Source organism: Elaeis guineensis, chromosome 6, assembly GCF_000442705.2.
Source record: "Elaeis guineensis isolate ETL-2024a chromosome 6, EG11, whole genome shotgun sequence".
Taxonomy (NCBI): Eukaryota; Viridiplantae; Streptophyta; class Magnoliopsida; order Arecales; family Arecaceae; genus Elaeis; species Elaeis guineensis.
In genome coordinates, this window is record NC_025998.2 from 122,080,912 (window position 1) to 122,099,877 (window position 18,966).

Below are 18,966 nucleotides of genomic sequence, written 5' to 3' on the forward strand. Positions count from 1 at the left end.
AGCGATTAGTTCGAATCTGATAGATATAAATATAGAAAGAAGATAATTGTGGATTATATTATATATATGCATTCAATTCATTCATCGTTCGATTTAATTGGAAATCAAACATACTTGTAAACAAATATTTTTTTGAGAGAAAAGCGATCAAGTATAACTTTTGAGGGCTTTAAGTATGCTTGATTTTTGATCTAACCAAATATGTCTGGGACATAATGAGATATAGAATTATTTATATACTATGCATGATATTCATAATTTGTATACTACACTATTCCGTCTGTAGAGATGGCTCCTATTAGGATTCCACTTATCACTAACATCATTTTTTTGATATTTTTAATTTTCAAACCATATTTCATCCAATACATCGATTTGCACCTCTTATCCCTGCCTTAAGGACCGTTTATATATATATAGACATACAAATATATACACATGCAGATATTTATGATGGAACATATTGGGATGATGGTTAAAATTTATCTTCATCCAAAAGTTATATGATGATGCATGTATATATAAGATTTGTATCACCCGTCTCTTACTTAAATGTGGGGCAAAAACATCTCGAAGACACCAATTATATATTATTTTGCAAAAAAAAAAAATTTTATAACTTCTATAAAGAAGAAAACCAAATTAAAAATTAGACACTCTTATAGAAATTTCTTAATACGTTTGGACTAAAGATCTGATTAAGCATACGCAACAATCGTATATCTTCTAATTGCATGTATAAATATTAGCTTTTAAATTGCATCTATAGCACACCTTCATCGATGCCTAATCTCAGGGGAATCTCACCTTTGATTGTTTGGACGGATGGCCCCATCGCGAACCGGGAATGCTTCACTGGCCGGCAAAGCCCGGACAGAACACATGGCAGGGGAATGCAGAGTCACAGCACTGGGAGGCCCCGTGATCCGCGGTGGACCCCACATCGAAAGCCGGCCGCCGATCCTCTACAACCCTGGTCGCATATGATTGCTGCTTCCCATCCACGTCGCACGCAAGCATCGAATGGCTAAAAACCCACCATCATATTCATCCGCGACGTGTGCTAGGCGGACCAAAACCATACATCCACATTGTAGACGATCCAAGAGCCCAAATTGAGCATAAGATGGTTTGATTTTTTTTTTTTGGTAATAAGATGGTTTCATTTTAAAGCAAAAGCCGTTGAAGCGTCGCATCATACAGGTCTATCTGGCTCACCCGTTAAGCTGCCCCGCAGGTACAGATTAACCAGTCCAGCTCCAATTTCTTCTTCCGCTAGATATCGATCAGACCGTATCAGTAGAGCGAACGCATCTCGAGGTCTCCGAACAAAATGGCAATTCCGTATTTTGATGGAACGCTCGGCCCTCTTCCACAAAGAAATCAAATCGAGCGGCAAAATTAGGCACGAAGAGGTGAGACCGCGACGTTTAACCATGGTTAATGGCGCCAGGGTGGTTGCCGTGTCCCTTTTCGCTGCCAGCCGTCCGTTTAATCACGGTTAACTAACTCCGGTTAAAAAAGAAACCCTAGCGCGTTGCTTTCGCCCCGCTCCTCCACCCCACCCTCCTTCGCTATAAAAGGCCTGGAGAGGCGAGGGTGGTGGAGACATTGGAAGGCGTCTTCGTACACGCCGGTCTTCTCTAATCTTCTCTTTCTCTCTCCCTTTCTTTTCGCAGCCTTCACTTCCGTTCCTTTTTCCCCCCTCTAGCGAAGATGAGAGAGTGCATCTCGATCCACATCGGGCAGGCTGGTATCCAGGTCGGCAATGCATGCTGGGAACTTTACTGCCTCGAGCATGGCATCCAGGTTCGATCTCGCTTCCTTAGATCTACCGCGATCTGTTCTTTTTCCTCTGCTGTTATGTGGTTTCCTTCAATACCTTGCTTTCCTCATCCGGGTTCTAGCTAGATCTTGGTTTCTCTGATTCTTGTATGATTTATATTCAGATCCGGGTTCTTGTGGTGAAAATAGTTGTAGATCTTTTAGAAAGATGGGTTTTGCTGTCATTAATGGCTGATTTTCTTATGAAATTTGTTTTTCCCTCCGCCTTTTGTTTGGACCTAACACGAAATGTTTCTTTTCCGTGTTTATATGCGCATTTCGTGAGTTTTATTTTATTTTATTTTATTTTTTGGGGCGATGGGTCGATCTTTTTTCGTCGAATAGTTGTTTCTGTGATTCCTGGTAGATTTTTTATCATATCTAGGATTTTTATGCTGCAGTAGTTGAGGATCCGTAGGAAATGTGGGTTTTGGTGATGTTGATGGTTAATCTAGTCGTTATAGATCTCAGATCTAGGTTTTTCGAGTCGCCTTGGTCACCGATGTGGTGGAATGGTGGCTATTCTTTCAGATGTTCGTTTAGTATGATGTCTTCTTTTTTGGTTTTTGAAATGCACGAAATCCCCATCGGCCACATCTACCTTTTATCGTTCTTTTATAGTTTTGCTTGATCTGAATCTTTAGATTCCCCTATCATGTTTGCTGTCGATTTCCTTACGTGGCACTGTGGATCTAGTGCTTGCTAGTGTTATTTTGAATCGGCTGCGCAAAATGAGTATCATCTCTTTAGATCGATTCTTTTGACGTTGTTCTTTCTGCTTCATCGATAATAGGTGCTCTCCTTTGTATTTGATACTGTCAAATCTCTTTTTGCTCTCTCGTCTTGGTGTGATCTAATTTGATGGGTCCCTAAATTTAAGTTGTCCGCCCACTTTTTGACTGCATCTTTTGTCATATATTTGAACTCTGCAGCCTGGGGCGATATATGTGCCAATAATCTGCGCTTTCGTTCTCTAAATCATCTCCCCTCGTAAATGGGTTCTATGTGTCCATGTTCATGTACTTGTACTTGAAATACATTTCCTGCTTCTCTGTTCTGCTATAATTAGCATTACTATTTTCTTTCTACATCCAACCCCTTGTTTATTCTATAATTTTGTGCGTTCTAGATTTTCTGAGCGATTTTTGATTTTGCCTTCCTCTGTTAGTTGTCTAATAATATTGGCATATGTTGACAGTAATCGGTTATATATTGTATTTGACTTACGTATGGTCATGATGTGTTGATTTTATTGTTCATCCTGATTGTGACCACTGTAGGGCTACAATCTACGATAAGGAATCTAGAGCCTTTTGTAACTGTGACCTCCTTTCTGCGGTTCCACTTTCTTGTTTGTATTTTATCATTAGAATGGCTTTATAATCTTAGTCATTTTCCTTTATGCAAGGATTTATTATATCCTTCTTCCTTTGATGATTGTCTGGATAGCATTTGGGTGTGATACTTTATGCTTTTTCTTCATACCTTTTTTTATAACTCTGTGCTTTCTTGCAGCCTGATGGCCAAATGCCCGGTGACAAAACCATTGGTGGAGGTGATGATGCATTCAACACCTTTTTCAGTGAGACTGGTGCTGGAAAGCATGTCCCTCGTGCTGTGTTTGTTGATCTGGAACCCACTGTGATTGATGAAGTGAGGACTGGAACTTACCGTCAGCTTTTCCACCCAGAGCAGCTTATCAGTGGCAAAGAGGATGCTGCTAACAACTTTGCCCGTGGCCACTATACGAGTAATTTCTCAATTCTATCTATTCTTTGATATGGCTATGCTGTCTCTATGCATTCATATGCTTTTTCAAATACTAAATATATGCTTGTATATTTGCAGTTGGCAAGGAAATTGTTGACCTCTGCCTTGATCGCATCAGGAAGCTTGCTGACAACTGCACTGGTCTTCAAGGCTTCCTTGTATTCAATGCTGTTGGTGGAGGCACTGGCTCAGGCCTGGGCTCTCTTCTCCTTGAGCGTCTGTCTGTTGACTATGGCAAGAAGTCCAAGCTTGGCTTCACTGTTTACCCCTCTCCCCAGGTCTCCACCTCTGTTGTTGAGCCCTACAACAGCGTCCTGTCCACTCACTCACTCCTTGAGCACACTGATGTCGCTGTGCTTCTTGACAACGAAGCCATCTATGACATCTGCAGGCGCTCCCTTGACATTGAACGCCCCACCTACACCAACCTCAACCGCCTTGTCTCGCAGGTCTGTTGTAATTGCTCTCTATAGAATGTGGCCTACTCTTTCAACGCCTTGGGCAGTTTTTTAAATGATCTTGTTGGTTTACAGGTGATCTCATCCCTGACCGCATCGCTGAGGTTTGATGGTGCCCTAAATGTTGATGTTACTGAATTCCAGACCAATCTGGTCCCCTACCCAAGGATTCACTTTATGCTTTCGTCTTATGCTCCTGTTATCTCTGCGGAGAAGGCCTACCATGAGCAACTCTCTGTTGCTGAAATTACCAACAGTGCTTTTGAGCCTTCTTCCATGATGGCAAAGTGTGACCCTCGCCATGGCAAGTACATGGCTTGCTGTCTCATGTACCGTGGAGATGTGGTTCCCAAGGATGTGAATGCAGCAGTTGCCACCATCAAGACCAAGCGTACCATCCAGTTTGTTGATTGGTGCCCAACTGGTTTTAAGTGTGGTATCAACTACCAGCCGCCTACTGTTGTGCCTGGTGGTGATCTGGCCAAGGTGCAGAGGGCTGTGTGCATGATCTCTAACTCCACCAGTGTTGCTGAAGTGTTCTCTCGCATCGATCACAAATTTGACCTCATGTATGCCAAGAGGGCTTTTGTTCACTGGTATGTTGGTGAGGGCATGGAGGAAGGAGAGTTCTCTGAAGCTCGTGAGGATCTTGCTGCACTGGAGAAAGATTATGAGGAAGTTGGTGCCGAGTCTGCTGAGGGTGAAGATGGTGATGAAGGTGATGAATATTGAAGGGCGGTCTGTCAGTCTTCCATCTGTTGGTCACATGTGGTTCGCAATGTTTCTATGTTTGTTGTCTTTTGGTTGTGACTCTGCTCTTAAATTTGCTTGTTTAGGTTGGATGCTAAGACCCTGAATCACTTGTACTATTTGAATGTTGTGTTATTTACTATGTCATCTGTTGTTACCACTTGTGGCTTTGTCTCTTCGCGGCTGTTTGATTGCTTTCAGAATTCTTCATTGACGGCATCTGTCACGTTTATTTCTAGTTGGCGCGAATCGACCCAATCAGCCTAAGCATTTAGGCGTTGGAATCAACGGTGCAGTTAGTCAACACTGTTCTACAAGCTGTAAAATATGTTTCCCAGCTTTGAATTCTCGAGTTTCCAATACATCCTGAAAAGTTTTTAAGCACACGAGCCAATAATTGAAGCCACTACATGGAACATTTGTGACTTCTACTTCCGCAAGAGTAAACGTGCGCTGGAAAACCATTGCTACTGCGAAGGACTGCTGAATTTTAAATAAAGAACTCCTGATGACATTAAGCTGCTTATGCGGATGTTTCTTAAGTTAGAAAGTAAATAGCAACCTCTACATTGTGAAAATTTAATTGATAATAATAATAATATTTTATATTAAAAATTATGTTCATCAATTGGTCTCGTGATAAGATCAAAAGGACCCATGAAAACTTCTTTTTTCAAAAATGATCTTCTAAATCAATGAAAATTACTGTATTTGATAAATATTCGGCATTCAACATCTTTATGCAGTACTCAACAGAATCATCCAATTTTTTTCTTTTGTATAAGCCCTAAATCAAAATTGCATAATTAAAAGCATTTGGCATATTTTATTTTTCTACATTTTTTCTAAAAATTCTCTTTACATTGTCAAACTTTAATGCCTTGTAGAAGCCTTTCACAGCCGCTTTGTAAATTATAACCTCAGGGATTGTTTTCTTCTCACGCATTAATCTAAATAATTTCAGTGCTTCTTGAATCAATCCATCTTTGTAGAGCCCATCAAACAAGGTAACTACATTTGGGATGAGCTCCATCTTCTATATCTTCTTGAAAATATCATTGGCATCTTCTGATGGAGACTCGAGCACCATAAAGTTAGGTCCAGATGATTGTTTCATTTGTTTCTGAGGAGTTTTCCCCATCTTTTCATCGTGATCAACATCACTAAGATTTAATTTTTTTGAAGATGGTAGATAAAGAACACAAGCTTCGAAGGCGATGCTGGCGATGGGATAGAAGGAAGGCAAAGGGTTCTAGCTTTTAATGACCGTGACTCTGTCTGCTTCTTATTTGCTTCTTATTTTCTTCCCTTTTTAGAATAAAACTAAGTTATAATAATTTAAAATATTTTTTTATTTTTTTATCATATTATTTTGTTTTTATTTTTTATTTAAAAAATATAAAGAATAAAAAAACTTGACACATGGTATCATGGAAGATTATCCTGTAATTGTATGTGTCAACATGAAATGCTACTCCCAATATCTATATATCGCTTTACTATTATTATATATTTATCATACTATTTATATTTTTATTTTTTATTTAAAAAATATAAAAAAAAACTTAACATGTGATATTGTGGGAGATTATCTTATAACCTTGCGTGTCAATATGAAATACCATCTTTAATACCCATGTATCGCTTTATTATTATTATATAAATTTAAAATATTTTTTATTTTTTATCATATTATTTATATTTTTATTTTTTATTTAAAAAATATAAAAAATAAAAAAATTGATGTATAGTATTACAGGAGATTATTTTATAATCTTATGTGTCAATACGGAATGGTATTTTTAATATCTATCTATTATTTTATTATTATTATATAGATTATATTGTATTGAGAATGGATACTCAAGCTCTGTTGATTGTACTTCAATTTACAATTAAGACTTTCATTCAAATTGTAGAAGCCATTTGTGGAGATGCATCATACTTTTATCATACGGAGGAGGAAGGTTCTGGACTAACCGAGATTCATATGTGCAATCTAGACTGTTTGGTATCTCAATCAGTGGTCAATCATTTTGCATTCGGATACTTTTCTTACTTCCCTACATTTGGTTCAGGATGCTGTACTTCAAAACTGGCTGCTATATCACTACTATTAAAAATAAATAGTGGTAACAAGATACTCAAACGGGGGATGAAAGACTACCAGCTCAATTAGAAAAGAAAGAATTACTTACTATGACCAAAGGAAACAATGAGGAAAAAAAAAGAAAAGAAAAAACAAAAAAGTTAAAAAAAAAAAAGGAAAAATGGACAAAAGGAAAAAACAAAAAATCAAAGAGAAATTGAAAATTGAGGAGGACAAAGGAGGGTTATGTCTAACTATTTTCTTTGTTTTTTATCTTGCTGATGTTAGCTATTTCTTAGCCAAATAGCTATTCTAATTACTGGTGTAGCATGGTCCTACTCTTCACATATACATTGGTGTTGCCTTCCGGTGTTGAGAGGTATATTTTAACATTTGCTACATACTCACCTAACTAGTTCAGTTGGAATATTTGGACTGCGGCGCTTAGCATCAGTTTCCTTTTAATAGATACCCATAGTTTTGGGTTGTAGTTTTATAATATCGTCACTCATACTAGCTTGCTGCTAATACTTCGGCAATGGTTCTATCATCTGATGCTCCATAAAATTAGCCAGGAAGACATCGGCTCCTGCATGCTTGTCAAGGGTTCAAATTCCTGTTCTATAATTTATCCTCAGGAGTGCATCTTTTCTTCAAAGCTTACTGCTAGCTACTTTTGTGTTTTTTCTGCACATATCCGCTTTGTTAGGCAGCTGCGTACTTCTTCAAGAAATGAAACTCTGGAAGTATACTCTTACAAATATTTGGATGCCTTAATGGTACTATATTACATGCGAGGTTATTATTATTATTTTTTTTGGTGGAGACAGAGCATTCATACAGATTTTGTGTGAATACATCCAGAAAGATCAAAAAATAAAATGTTCTTAAATTATCTTGGGATTGCATCAGAAGAAATCCACAACCAGTCGCTAGTGTGCTCCGCTACATATGGCACTACCCAGCTTGCTGCAGAGTTCACTTTTCTGAAAACAAATCTGACTGCATGACCAACATAGCCAGAAAGGAGGGTAAACATATCTTGCAAAAGGGGGTTATACGCCCGCCCCCTGAAGCCACGACACCACCACAGTGGAGTCACCCTCAATAGCGATGCGGTGTGCCCCCAAGACAGTTCAGGCATAGATCACCCCAGACCAGGCAGCTTGAGGTTACTTCACTGCTATTTCCAGCTTATGCATGATGTTCCATGTTCAAATCGACACACTCATTATTATGAGTTCTATTGTCGGCAACTAAGTTATCTTCTGTGCTGTCCATTCTAGATGCTCAACTTATCAGTGGATTATAGCAGCTAGTTATTACAATATGGGTTATCAACAATACAGGTCTTCTCTTCTTTTTGGATGGTGCTCTTCTGTTTATATTCATATGCAGTTCTTTTTGGATGGTTATCTACACTAGTTATACATAGGTTTTTCTCGAAGTACTTACGCCATTTACTTTTGGCTGTGGAATACTCCTTGTATATATAGTTTTTCAATATTTCAGTTTGTACCATCTTTTATACTCTTTTGTTCTTGCTTTTGGTCTGGTTTATGGCTAAACCCGTCAGGCCTTTTTGTAAGTGACTTCGATAGTTTCTGTATTCAATAAACAGTCTACACTATTTTACCCACAAAGAAAAAAGAAAAAAAAAAAAAAAAAAAGGGGAACTGCTGAATTGTAAGGTTATTTGATGATAGAGTATGCAGACAATTATACTACAACACCCTGAGCCCGGATCAAAATAGGTAGAAGTCAATGCCTGCCTAGCAGCCCAATGTCAAGAGAATCACATCGTAGAATTAAATAAATGCATGGTCACTGAAGCAGCCGTAGGAATGATTCCGTAGCATAGAATTAACAACGGGATTCACCTCATTGCAGGCCATCCATATACGAGGTTATGAAATAAACCTCTATTGTTGTGCCTGAACAGCTTTGACATGATAGCATGAAACTTTTAACATAATTACTTTAAAAAGTGATGCCTCAGCAAGAGCACCAGGATCACAACAAATTTTATTCTTCTCAGTTTTCTTTCTTCCAAACGCTACTGCAAAATTAACATCAAAACAGTTCACGCCCATCTTACTCCAGAAGTGATTACTCAGTTCGTGGACGAGCTGCTGACTAGTTTCAGTAGCTGGCCCAACTGAGCCCAAGCCTTTCGACAAGGTTTTTCTTAAGTTGCAGTCTCTTCTTCGTCAGGGATTTTCTTCTCAAACATGCACGAGAGGGGCAGAAACCAGCTTCCTTGTTGCACAACCACCCATCAAGCTGCATCAAGGCAGCACACAAGGAAGCAGAATCCATTGGAAAAGCAAACAGAATAATCCATTATTATAGAATAAAATAAAAGTAGAATCCAAGCCTATTAGTAGGTCTTCTTCATCGGCAAGCTGTACTTGGACACCAGCTCTTATGTAATCAACGGAATGGAAGAAAAAAAACATCAAGGCAGCACACAAGGAAGCAGAATCCATTGGAAAAGCAAGGAAGCAGAATCCATTGGAAAAGCAAACAGAATAGAAGAAAAAAAATGCTTTCGTTGAGAGTCGAACTCAAGACCTCCCGCTTACTAAACGGGTGCTCTAACCAACTGAGCTACGAAAGCAGAACGCTTGTTTTATTTATTCATTATCTTTATTATATTGGATGAGGGCGCCACATCTCCCTTCAAAAAAACTCCGGAATCAAGATTTGAGATAATTATATGATCCCATCTAATATTTTAAAAATATACATATAATCCTCCTGATAAAATATAAAAATATAAATTTTAAAAAATAAAAAAAATTATAAAATATTTTAAGACCCAAATAGATTAGATAGTTGATGATATTAGTAAAATAGATTGATATTGATAATGTATTTAACAAAAAAAATTCGTAGGTGGTTATGCGTCATATATATATATATATATATATATATATATATATATATATATATATATATATATATATATATATATATATATAGCAAAAGTTAGATAGTAAAACGTATATTTTTAAAATATTAAAATTATCTTAAATTTTGAAAGAGATCATTGTAATTTACCGATAAATTTATTATGTAACTAATTTTATTAACCCAATCCATGCATCAATAACATTTTTAGTCTATTTATCCAAAAACGCTCTAAATAATAAAGTCAAGATCACTGTTTCAAGAGAATGCCTCGCATGGTCTATCCAGGCACCTACATGAAAAGTTTGAATCATGTTTAACCGTAGAATATGATATCAATTTACAAATTAGTATATGCTATTGCGATGTTAATATTTTCAACTCACTATAATTACTTGATTTGTTTTATTTCTTTGGTTGCATTAAGCTTTCTGAGTTTCTTTGTATATTTATTATTTCTTTATAATTATTATTTTCAAGCTACCTCATCCTCTAGAAGTGCGAGGCATCTTACAATCTTTTAATACATTTAGGATTTCACATACAAGAGAAATTATCCATCACGCTGATTTTATTTTATGCTATAATCCTAAATTAGAAGTTTGTCACAAGACATGAATTTAGACGGACAGAGATTCCAATATAACAAATGTTCAGGTTTCCTTGATACAATAGCGTGCCCGGTAAAAATACAACTACTCTCACTGCATCTATCGTCGCTCGCAAACAAGTCATTTCTTTTTATTTTTACGTCCCTGAAAAATAAGCTGATTTCAATACATGATGAAGTGAAAAACAAACACCCTAATCTATAGTTCGGACTTGAATTGATTGGGACACAGATGGTCGAGCAGATGAGCAGCTAACATCAGAGTCAGAAACCACCAGAATCATGTCCCCTGGTCTCACAGTACCTCTGTTCTTCATAAGGCTAATTGTTTGCTTGAAATTATCCTCCACGACATCTGATAATGGAAATTCAAGTGGAGTAACGCCCCAGTGCAAATTCATACCTTTTCTGGCATTATCATTGTCAGTGAATGCGAAGATTGGAGGGTTTGGACGGTTGCGTGATAGAAGTGATGCCATGTGACCATGCTTTGTGTACACAAATATAGCATCAACACCAAGTTTATTAGCTGCATATAGAGAGTAAAGAGTTGAAATTCAGCATAATAGAAAGAAAAATACACTGATACAAAGTATACAAACAAGGTTCTGTATCGGTCAATATTGTACTTGTATTACTATATTGTATCGGATAAACTATACCATATCAATACCGAACTAGTACACAATCTCATACCGTACCGATACTTGATATAATTCATCGTCTCGTACCATACCGCATACTGATACTATAATAGAATGAGATCAATACGAGATCTGATACCGAGACGGCAAACCTTGTATAGAAATAATTATAAATGATGTCACACAATTTTCTTTCCAGTGACTAGATTTATCATGGCATATAAGTGAAAACAGAATATCTATAATTTGTTGCGCATAACTATATCCAGCAACCAATGGCTTATAAATGCGAAATAATATCTGCTGGTTTTGAACAGGAATAACATCAACTTCTTGCAATCAGGAATATATATATCAGAATCAATTTTTACTCCATGATCTAAAATAAACCACATTACTAGAACATAAAGAAGCAAAAGATATACCCATTTCCACAGCACAGTTACAAATCTGCTCGGCAATCCGATCAGGCAAGGTCTCTGCAAGTTGAGGTAGGAAGAGAAGGTTTTGCCGGTTTTCCTCACGACTCCATAATTCCATTCTTCCACTAGCCATGCACAAGACTGAGAGAGCCTTTTCTGCATACGATCCAACTGCTGACTCACCTGATAACATTAAGGCATCTGCTTGCTGCCTTACAGCTTCAGAAACATCTGCAACCTTATTAAAGTAAAAACAAAATTGTAATTAAAAAAGAAAAATTAAAGAGGAGAAATGCCAAGGGCTATTAAGAGGAACCAAATACTTTATCCAGATGAAGAAAGCAATGAAATCTGACAAGAGAACCAGAGAAAAGGTGCAGTAACAGGCATAAATGCTCAGAAGGACGCATTCACTGTTCTAAGACTACCTTATTAAACTCAAAACTGGGGCCAATAGTCACTACTCCCTACTTGATCACAAATTTGAGCATCAGAGTATAAGCAACACCTCAAATCTGCGATCCAGCTAAGATGGATGGAATACACTGGAAAAATTCCTGTTTCTTTATGCATATGCATGCATACATTACTGATAAGAGAATCATAAGACTGCAGACTATTCTGCATTCACAATAAAACATGACTTCCTCCTGGAAATAACCTAAAAGGGTAATATATTTATATTTACTTTAACAATGTACTTAGACTTCATCACCATCACCAACAGAAGTTACTGGCATAGCTCACATATTAGACATAATGGGAGCAAAATTCATTTCCTAGTCTGTATATACATCAAGTGATCCTTGGCAACAATTTTCAAACACCTGGAGATCACTGTAGTAGCAATGATTTTTTCTACAACACCTCCGGGTTGCTATGAACACAAAAACACGTCGGATGCGGGTTTCATGGGCAAGATGCAAGTAGAAAATGGTAGCTCCTCATAATTCCCAAAAAAGAAAAAAAAAAGATTTTTGTGTTTTATCATATCCTTTAGGTAAAATTTGGTATAAATCAGCTATAATCTTTCTCCCTTCAGATTTGAATCAATTATAACAAATGAGTTTTGTGCTAGATTCACCCTTTTCATCACAAAAATGTTTGTTCATGCATCTTGGTTCATGTGTTTTGCTTATATTATGCTATAGCTCATTTAAAAGTTAAACATGTTAAAGTGCAATAAATCATGAGTATTTCATTGATATATATGCTTGGCAACTCATGTATTTAGTATGCATGCATACATATGTACTTATGTTTGCTATATGACACAGACTCACCTATAGAGCTGATCATTGGCCGGGCTTAGGCATAGAAAATATCAAATTTTAAGTTGGCCTGGACCAAAGTTTGACTAAAAATGAATAGAGTTTAGGCCCGAGACCAGGCCCATGATCAGCTCTATTCACCTGTTTTAGAATAATAAGTAAGAAAATTCTGATGCAGCATGGCAGACAGAGAAGATGCCAGCATAAATTCACAATTTGTCATCTTTTTAGACATAAAAGTAAAAGATTAATTTTTTCCATTTATAAACACATTGCTTCAAAATCTTCATAGCCAAGAAAACTTCTTGTTATTCTGATTGGCTTCAGTGGCAAACACATAATGGATGAGTAAAAAACTATAGATGCAGATATAGGACTGCCACCTTATTGATAGTTAAATAATTAAATTTTCAGGAAAGATTTATGAGCCCCAAACATATCCTAGAAGTGGCAGCATTATATAATAAGCGCAACATAAACTTAGCAACAGCAAGTGGAAAATATAAATAATACCTCAGCACGTGTTGGGGTCGGATATTCAACCATGGATTCTAGAAGCTGAGAAGCTACTATCACAGGCTTGTTCAACTGCCTGCACAGATAAGTAACCTTCTGTTGGATGGTTGGGATCTGTTCTAGAGGAATCTGAACTCCAAGATCACCACGTGCCACCATTAACCCGTCAGAAGCCTTTACAATGGGTTCTAGATTTTTGAGAGATTCCAAACTCTCAATCTTTGCTAGAACTTTAATGAACCTGTAAGATAATAGTCTTAAAATAAGATAATGAATATGCAAATAGGGAATAACACCGCGAACAAATGATGCATAGAAACCTGCTTCGAATAATTTCAACAAATAAGTCCTAGAAAATTGAATGACCTTGACATCCATAATTTGTCAGATATGATACAAGAAAAACAGCGGTTGCTTTCAGAACAAGAAAGAGATCCCATATATTAGCATATTATTGCTCCATATCCTACTATTTCAAAATCCAAAAATAAATACATATTGAAATGCAGTAAGTGTTTAAGTTGAAAAATCTTATGCTGAGAGTATGAAAATGGTTTGATCAATTAATCAATCAATACAAGAAAAGAAGTTCTCAACCAGTTAAAGATGAAGAGTGAATGAAAATAAATTGGTCAAATCACCTCCAAAAATTTCTTTTTTCCCCTCTAAATCAAATAATTGACCAATAACACTAAACTGTAACCATTACTAAGCACATAATGCCCAAAATTTATTGCATACCACTAAATACCTCTCCCAGCATGAAGTCAAATTGTATCAGCCTGACTTTCTTGAGTGAGTCTAACACAGTCCTACTGATATAGTGCTATGACAACAGTACGCATATCAGTAATTTAGTATCTACCGGGCAATTGTATTTTCATTGACATAGTCATGCATTGTATACATATGTTGCACAAGAGGACTATAGCCTAAGGTGATTGTAGATATTGTACTATAGTCAAGAAAATTTAAAATATTCAAAAATCATCTCATTCGCTAAATTTTGATTATATAGATTAGCATTACAGTATTAAGAATGTAAGCTTCCAGTATTTTCTGCTGTGAACATCAAACCTGCTCACCACCATAGCCTCTTTGATCAATACAACCAGTGCAAATTAAAGTGAATTTACCTAGTTAGTTTAGAAGATCTCATGATAAAGTAATACAGAAGCATAGGATAACCATATCCAGATCAAAGTACATGTCAAAGAAAACAAAATAAATTCAATATAGATAAGAATATAATGTCAATCTTTCTGCATAAAAAAACCTAAAACCAAGACATTTATGATTTCTCTTAACTATAACCCATATTAACAGCAATACAACTTGTTGAATTTCAAGAAACCATAGACCATGTTAATCATCTGTTTCCATGTAGAGAAAGAGAAAAGAATCATGTTGAGGCTATTGATTTGCTTACTCTGATGATCTTGTGGAAAGATAACTCTTCAAATTGGTGATATCATTAACATCCTTTACAAATGAGACGGCAATATAATCAACTCCTTCAGATATTCCAAACTCAATGTCAGCCCAGTCCTACATGTCGATAAGTTAAAACAAATTAATAGGAAGTGATAGCCAATATAGATTTAAGTTCTGGATCAAGTAGTGAAATTTATAGGCAAAAAAAAAGGAGAGAAAATGGATAACAGAAAATCTTAGTAATTATTTTCCAGGAATCAAGATAGTGTTAAAAAATGCCATTAAACACATACTTGTGATTATGTACAAGCCTCATGATATCATTAGTTATAAAATATTTAAAGAAAAAGCTAACCTTTGTTGATAAGGTTGGGAGCCCAGAGTTCATCTCCACAAGTCTCCCATCCCTCCAAAATGACAACTTAGCTCGAGGCAGGAGCAGGCCAGGGTCTGTGCATTTACAATGCAAATCATCCCCAACCTTCTCAATGACTTCAAATGTTGCCATCCCACCATCTATGACAATGTCATCGCCCACCAGAATACCTGCCAAACATAAATTTAAAAGCATATGCAAGAAAGGATTGTAAGGCAATATGTTCCAAACCCACAAATCCATGTCAATTATTGAGGTCATACCTTCAGAAAATCCTTCAAAGTTCACCTGAATTGTGAAAGGACGAGAACCCTCAAACTTCTCTGTAGTAAATAACCATACAGATCCATCCTGTACCACACCAAAGTAAAGGAAAAATACCACATCAACATGCAGCCATTTCATATAAGGAGCAAACTAAGGGAAATATCATCAGACAATAAGCAGAAACAAAATCCAAATGTGCCTTCAACAATTATTTTAAATGAACAGACGAATTTCTGCTTATTAAAACCTAAAAGACAAACGGAACCATCATCAAGAAACATTACTACAGCCGCAATAAATCTACGTCACTTATTTTACATGGCGAGACTAATTTGGGCTTCTTAACACTGAAAAGACAAACTAAACAACTATCAAGAAATATTAGCAGCGACCAAATGAGGCTATTTGCAGAACAGACAAGTAAATTAACATAAAAAAAAAATAGCAGCGAGCAAATGAGGCAATTTGCAGAACAGACAATTAAATTAACATGAAAAAAATAATAATAATAACTTTGAATACGAATTCAGTTTCTCTGAGGCAGTCCACTGAATCACTCAAGCTGTTTTAGGATAAGAAATAGAAGCATAAAACCTCAGCTTTGATGGACGAAGCGCTCCCATGACCGACCATATGCATCTGGCTCCCCTCAGTGTCGATCATCACTCCGATGCAGAACCCTTTCTCCTGGTTCAACCTCTTGATAGCCCCGATCACCTCTCGGTGCCACTCCCTCGTGTTGTGGCACATGTTGAGCCGGGCAACATGCATCCCTCCCCGCGCCAGCCCCTCCAGCTCCTCCTCGCCGCAGCACGCTGGCCCCACCGTGCACACCACCTTGGTCTTTCTCAGCCCCATGAACCCCCTCTCCTTCAGCTCCGCCTCCGAAACCACATCGAATCCAAACCCCTCCAAGGAAGGAGCTTTCTTCTCCTCGGTCTCCACCACCAATGACGACCGAATTCGGAGTCCAGCTCCAGCTCTAACACTCTCATGGCTAGAACGGGTAATGGAGAGGCCATGGAGGCGGGAATTGGACCGAGAGACGGAGGGTTTGGCGGAGATCTGGGGGGTGAAGGGGGTGCAGGCGGCGGCCGCCATCGACCGGGGATTGGTGGGAGGGAGAAGGGTGCGACTATCGGTTTAGGGTTCCGAGAGGGAACGGGGGCGGAGAGGACAAGGGAAAGGGGAGACCATTTCTAGGCGAAGGGACGGAGAAACCGAAGACGGAAAGTGCGAAGAGACCATTGTTCCCCCACTACGATTGAAAACGGGGTGCAGGGCACGGAAATAGTTGGGTTCAAACGGCCAGCGGCGCCGGTAGTTTATTTATTTTCCCTCCAAGGCTGGGAATGGGTTGTGTGCATTTAGATTTGTGCATGTGAATCTGATGTATGGTAGATGAAAGCCATGCGTGAGATCTCACCCAGGCCGTTTAGGCAAGAGTACTCTCCTTTGCAGACCACCGTCCTTGATTTACAACATACAATATTCATCACCATTCACCACATGAATGGTCCCTGCTACGACATACTGCCATCGATGTTCCCAACCGTCCCACCATCATCTCCGATTTGCATCATTATACATGCTTTTCATGATCTCTACTATCACCCTGAGGCGCCAATGACCTTCACCATCGTCATCTACCGTCAAGAATCTTCGCTACCTTTTGTCATCATTTGTAATTCTTACCACTGTCCACCATCATCAATAACCCTCGTTGGCACCAACTACTATAAATAATCTCTATGATAGCTTATTATGGCCCATAGCCATCAACAATCTCCGTCACCATCCATCATCGTATGCATTCACATGTTTGAAATATGAAATGTATAAATTTAAAATAATTTATTGATAATTAGAAAACTTGATTCGTATATCTAAGTATTGGCGCACTAAATCGACTGTAAGCTACATGGCATCATCATATGAGATCAAGAAATCATCAATCTCAAGGCACTAAATTATAGTGTGATAATTTACTGATAAGTGAATATTGAGGTCGGATATTTACCGACCTGAATCACAAAGTCTTATGTATCCGAGATGACGGATCTCTTGGCTGATAGTCTCTATTTCACCTCGGTCATTTACCGAAGTGAATTACTACATTAGGGGCAACCGTCATCCCGCGAGAGCTAGCCACGATCTCTCAATTGGACCACAGCTGGCCATGATCTCACATACAGTTGGCAAATATAACCAAATATGACCTCATTTTTGGCTAATATACACAACTGTACACTGACTCACTTACAGGTGGCTCCCTAACTGTCTAACAAACTCCTCTAACGGCCTAACAAACTCTGTAACAGCCCCATTATGCCCTCTATAATAGAGGATCAGTGATCCTCCATCAGTAAGTCCACAATTCTAGGACTAGGGGAGATTCTATCGCTGGAAACTCTGTCAGTTCATGAAGAAAAACTCTAATTCTCACTCAGTCTGATCTTTGTAGTTCCATTCAAACCCTTTTCTCATGCTCTTCTATTCTTTTTTACCCTCTGTTCTCGAGGCTTGAACTGACTTAGGCATCGGAGGGTTAAGAACCAGAGGATCTCTATCTGATTTTTGACTGATTTTGTAGAATTTCTCAAAGAAGAATTGGATCAGATCGCTATAGCCACTCTAATCCAGCTTCATCTGATCCTCTTATATTCCATATTTTGAGCCTCGAGCAGCAGATTGATGCTAGAAGAAGGAGTTTTTAATTTCTTTTATGGAAAAGATGGTCAAACCGCGAGCACAGCAACCCTCTCCATTCTCTCCTGAAGGGGTACCAGAGGTGCCGCCATAATAATAATCAATTATTGTTGATCTCCAACAATTCAACTTCTTGATTCAACAAGTTCAAGCTCTGACAGTCGCTATTCAATAGCTTCAAAAGAAGGAGGAGCAACAGCAGAAAGAGGTTCCTCCTCTGAAAGTTGTGCCTTAACACAGCTATCAACCAGCCCATCAAGATGAATATCACATTGATGAGGACGACGGTGAATCTACCTCCACTACTGCTAAAGTCCAAAAAGGAGGTGATCTGGAGCGTAAGATCTAAGATCTTGAGAAGCGCCTTGTGGAGATGCAGGTAGGAGGTCGATCCCAATATAAAAATAGCTACAATCTCCGATCTCCTTTCTCTCCTGAAATTCTGAATGAGTCGATTTCAAATTGATTCAAGATGCTCATAATTGAGTCCCTTGATGGCTCCATTGATCCAATGGATCATATTGAGGGTTACAGAGCCCTCATGACTTTACAAGGAGCTTTTGATGTCCTACTATGCATTGCTTTTTCTGCTATCCTTAAGAAGACGGCGAGGGTATGTTTCTCTGGACTCTCACAAAGGTCTATTTCTTCTTTTAAGCAGCTTGGGAGGTTGTTTGTCACTTATTTTGGTACTAACCGGCCTTACTTGAGGCATGTGGATGGCCTGCTCTCTGTTTAGCAATAGGAAGGGAAAGATCTTCAAAAATATGTGGCCCGTTTCAATACAGCCACCCTCGAAGTGAAAATTTTCAATGAGGCAGTAGTTATATCTACCTTGAAGAGAGGACTTCGGAGCAACCGTCTGATCTTTTTTCTGAATAAAAATTTTTCAGACACTTATGATAAGATATTC

General features: G+C 38.0%; 2 protein-coding genes and 1 non-coding gene across 4 annotated transcripts; 1 reads left to right on the forward strand and 2 right to left on the reverse strand.

Annotated features, from left to right (window-relative positions):
* Positions 1–1,578: 1,578 nt before the first annotated feature.
* On the forward strand, positions 1,579–4,962 carry LOC105060088 (tubulin alpha-3 chain). 2 transcript variants are annotated; one of them, XM_073259702.1, is made up of 5 exons: positions 1,579–1,809; positions 3,340–3,574; positions 3,673–4,043; positions 4,128–4,588; positions 4,671–4,962. In XM_073259702.1, exons 1-5 carry the CDS (start codon positions 1,717–1,719, stop codon positions 4,906–4,908), a joined length of 1,398 nt encoding a protein of 465 aa, XP_073115803.1. In that variant the 5' UTR covers positions 1,579–1,716; the 3' UTR covers positions 4,909–4,962. The 2 variants fall into 2 exon arrangements, with proteins under 2 accessions (XP_073115803.1, XP_010941981.3); XM_010943679.3 differs by having other exon boundaries at positions 4,128–4,962.
* Positions 4,963–9,437: 4,475 nt separating this feature from the next.
* TRNAT-AGU (transfer RNA threonine (anticodon AGU)) lies at positions 9,438–9,511 on the reverse strand. The gene has a single exon. It is a non-coding gene; the product is annotated as a tRNA-Thr (tRNA).
* A 912-nt stretch (positions 9,512–10,423) lies between these two features.
* LOC105060087 (pyruvate kinase isozyme A, chloroplastic) lies at positions 10,424–16,614 on the reverse strand. Its single transcript, XM_019855715.3, has 7 exons — positions 15,939–16,614; positions 15,341–15,428; positions 15,057–15,247; positions 14,697–14,815; positions 13,265–13,508; positions 11,484–11,718; positions 10,424–10,943 (listed from the first exon to the last, which is right to left on the reverse strand). The coding sequence occupies exons 1-7, from the start codon at positions 16,443–16,445 to the stop codon at positions 10,609–10,611; spliced, it is 1,719 nt and encodes a 572-aa protein (XP_019711274.1). The 5' UTR covers positions 16,446–16,614; the 3' UTR covers positions 10,424–10,608.
* Between the last annotated feature and the right edge of the window lie 2,352 nt (positions 16,615–18,966).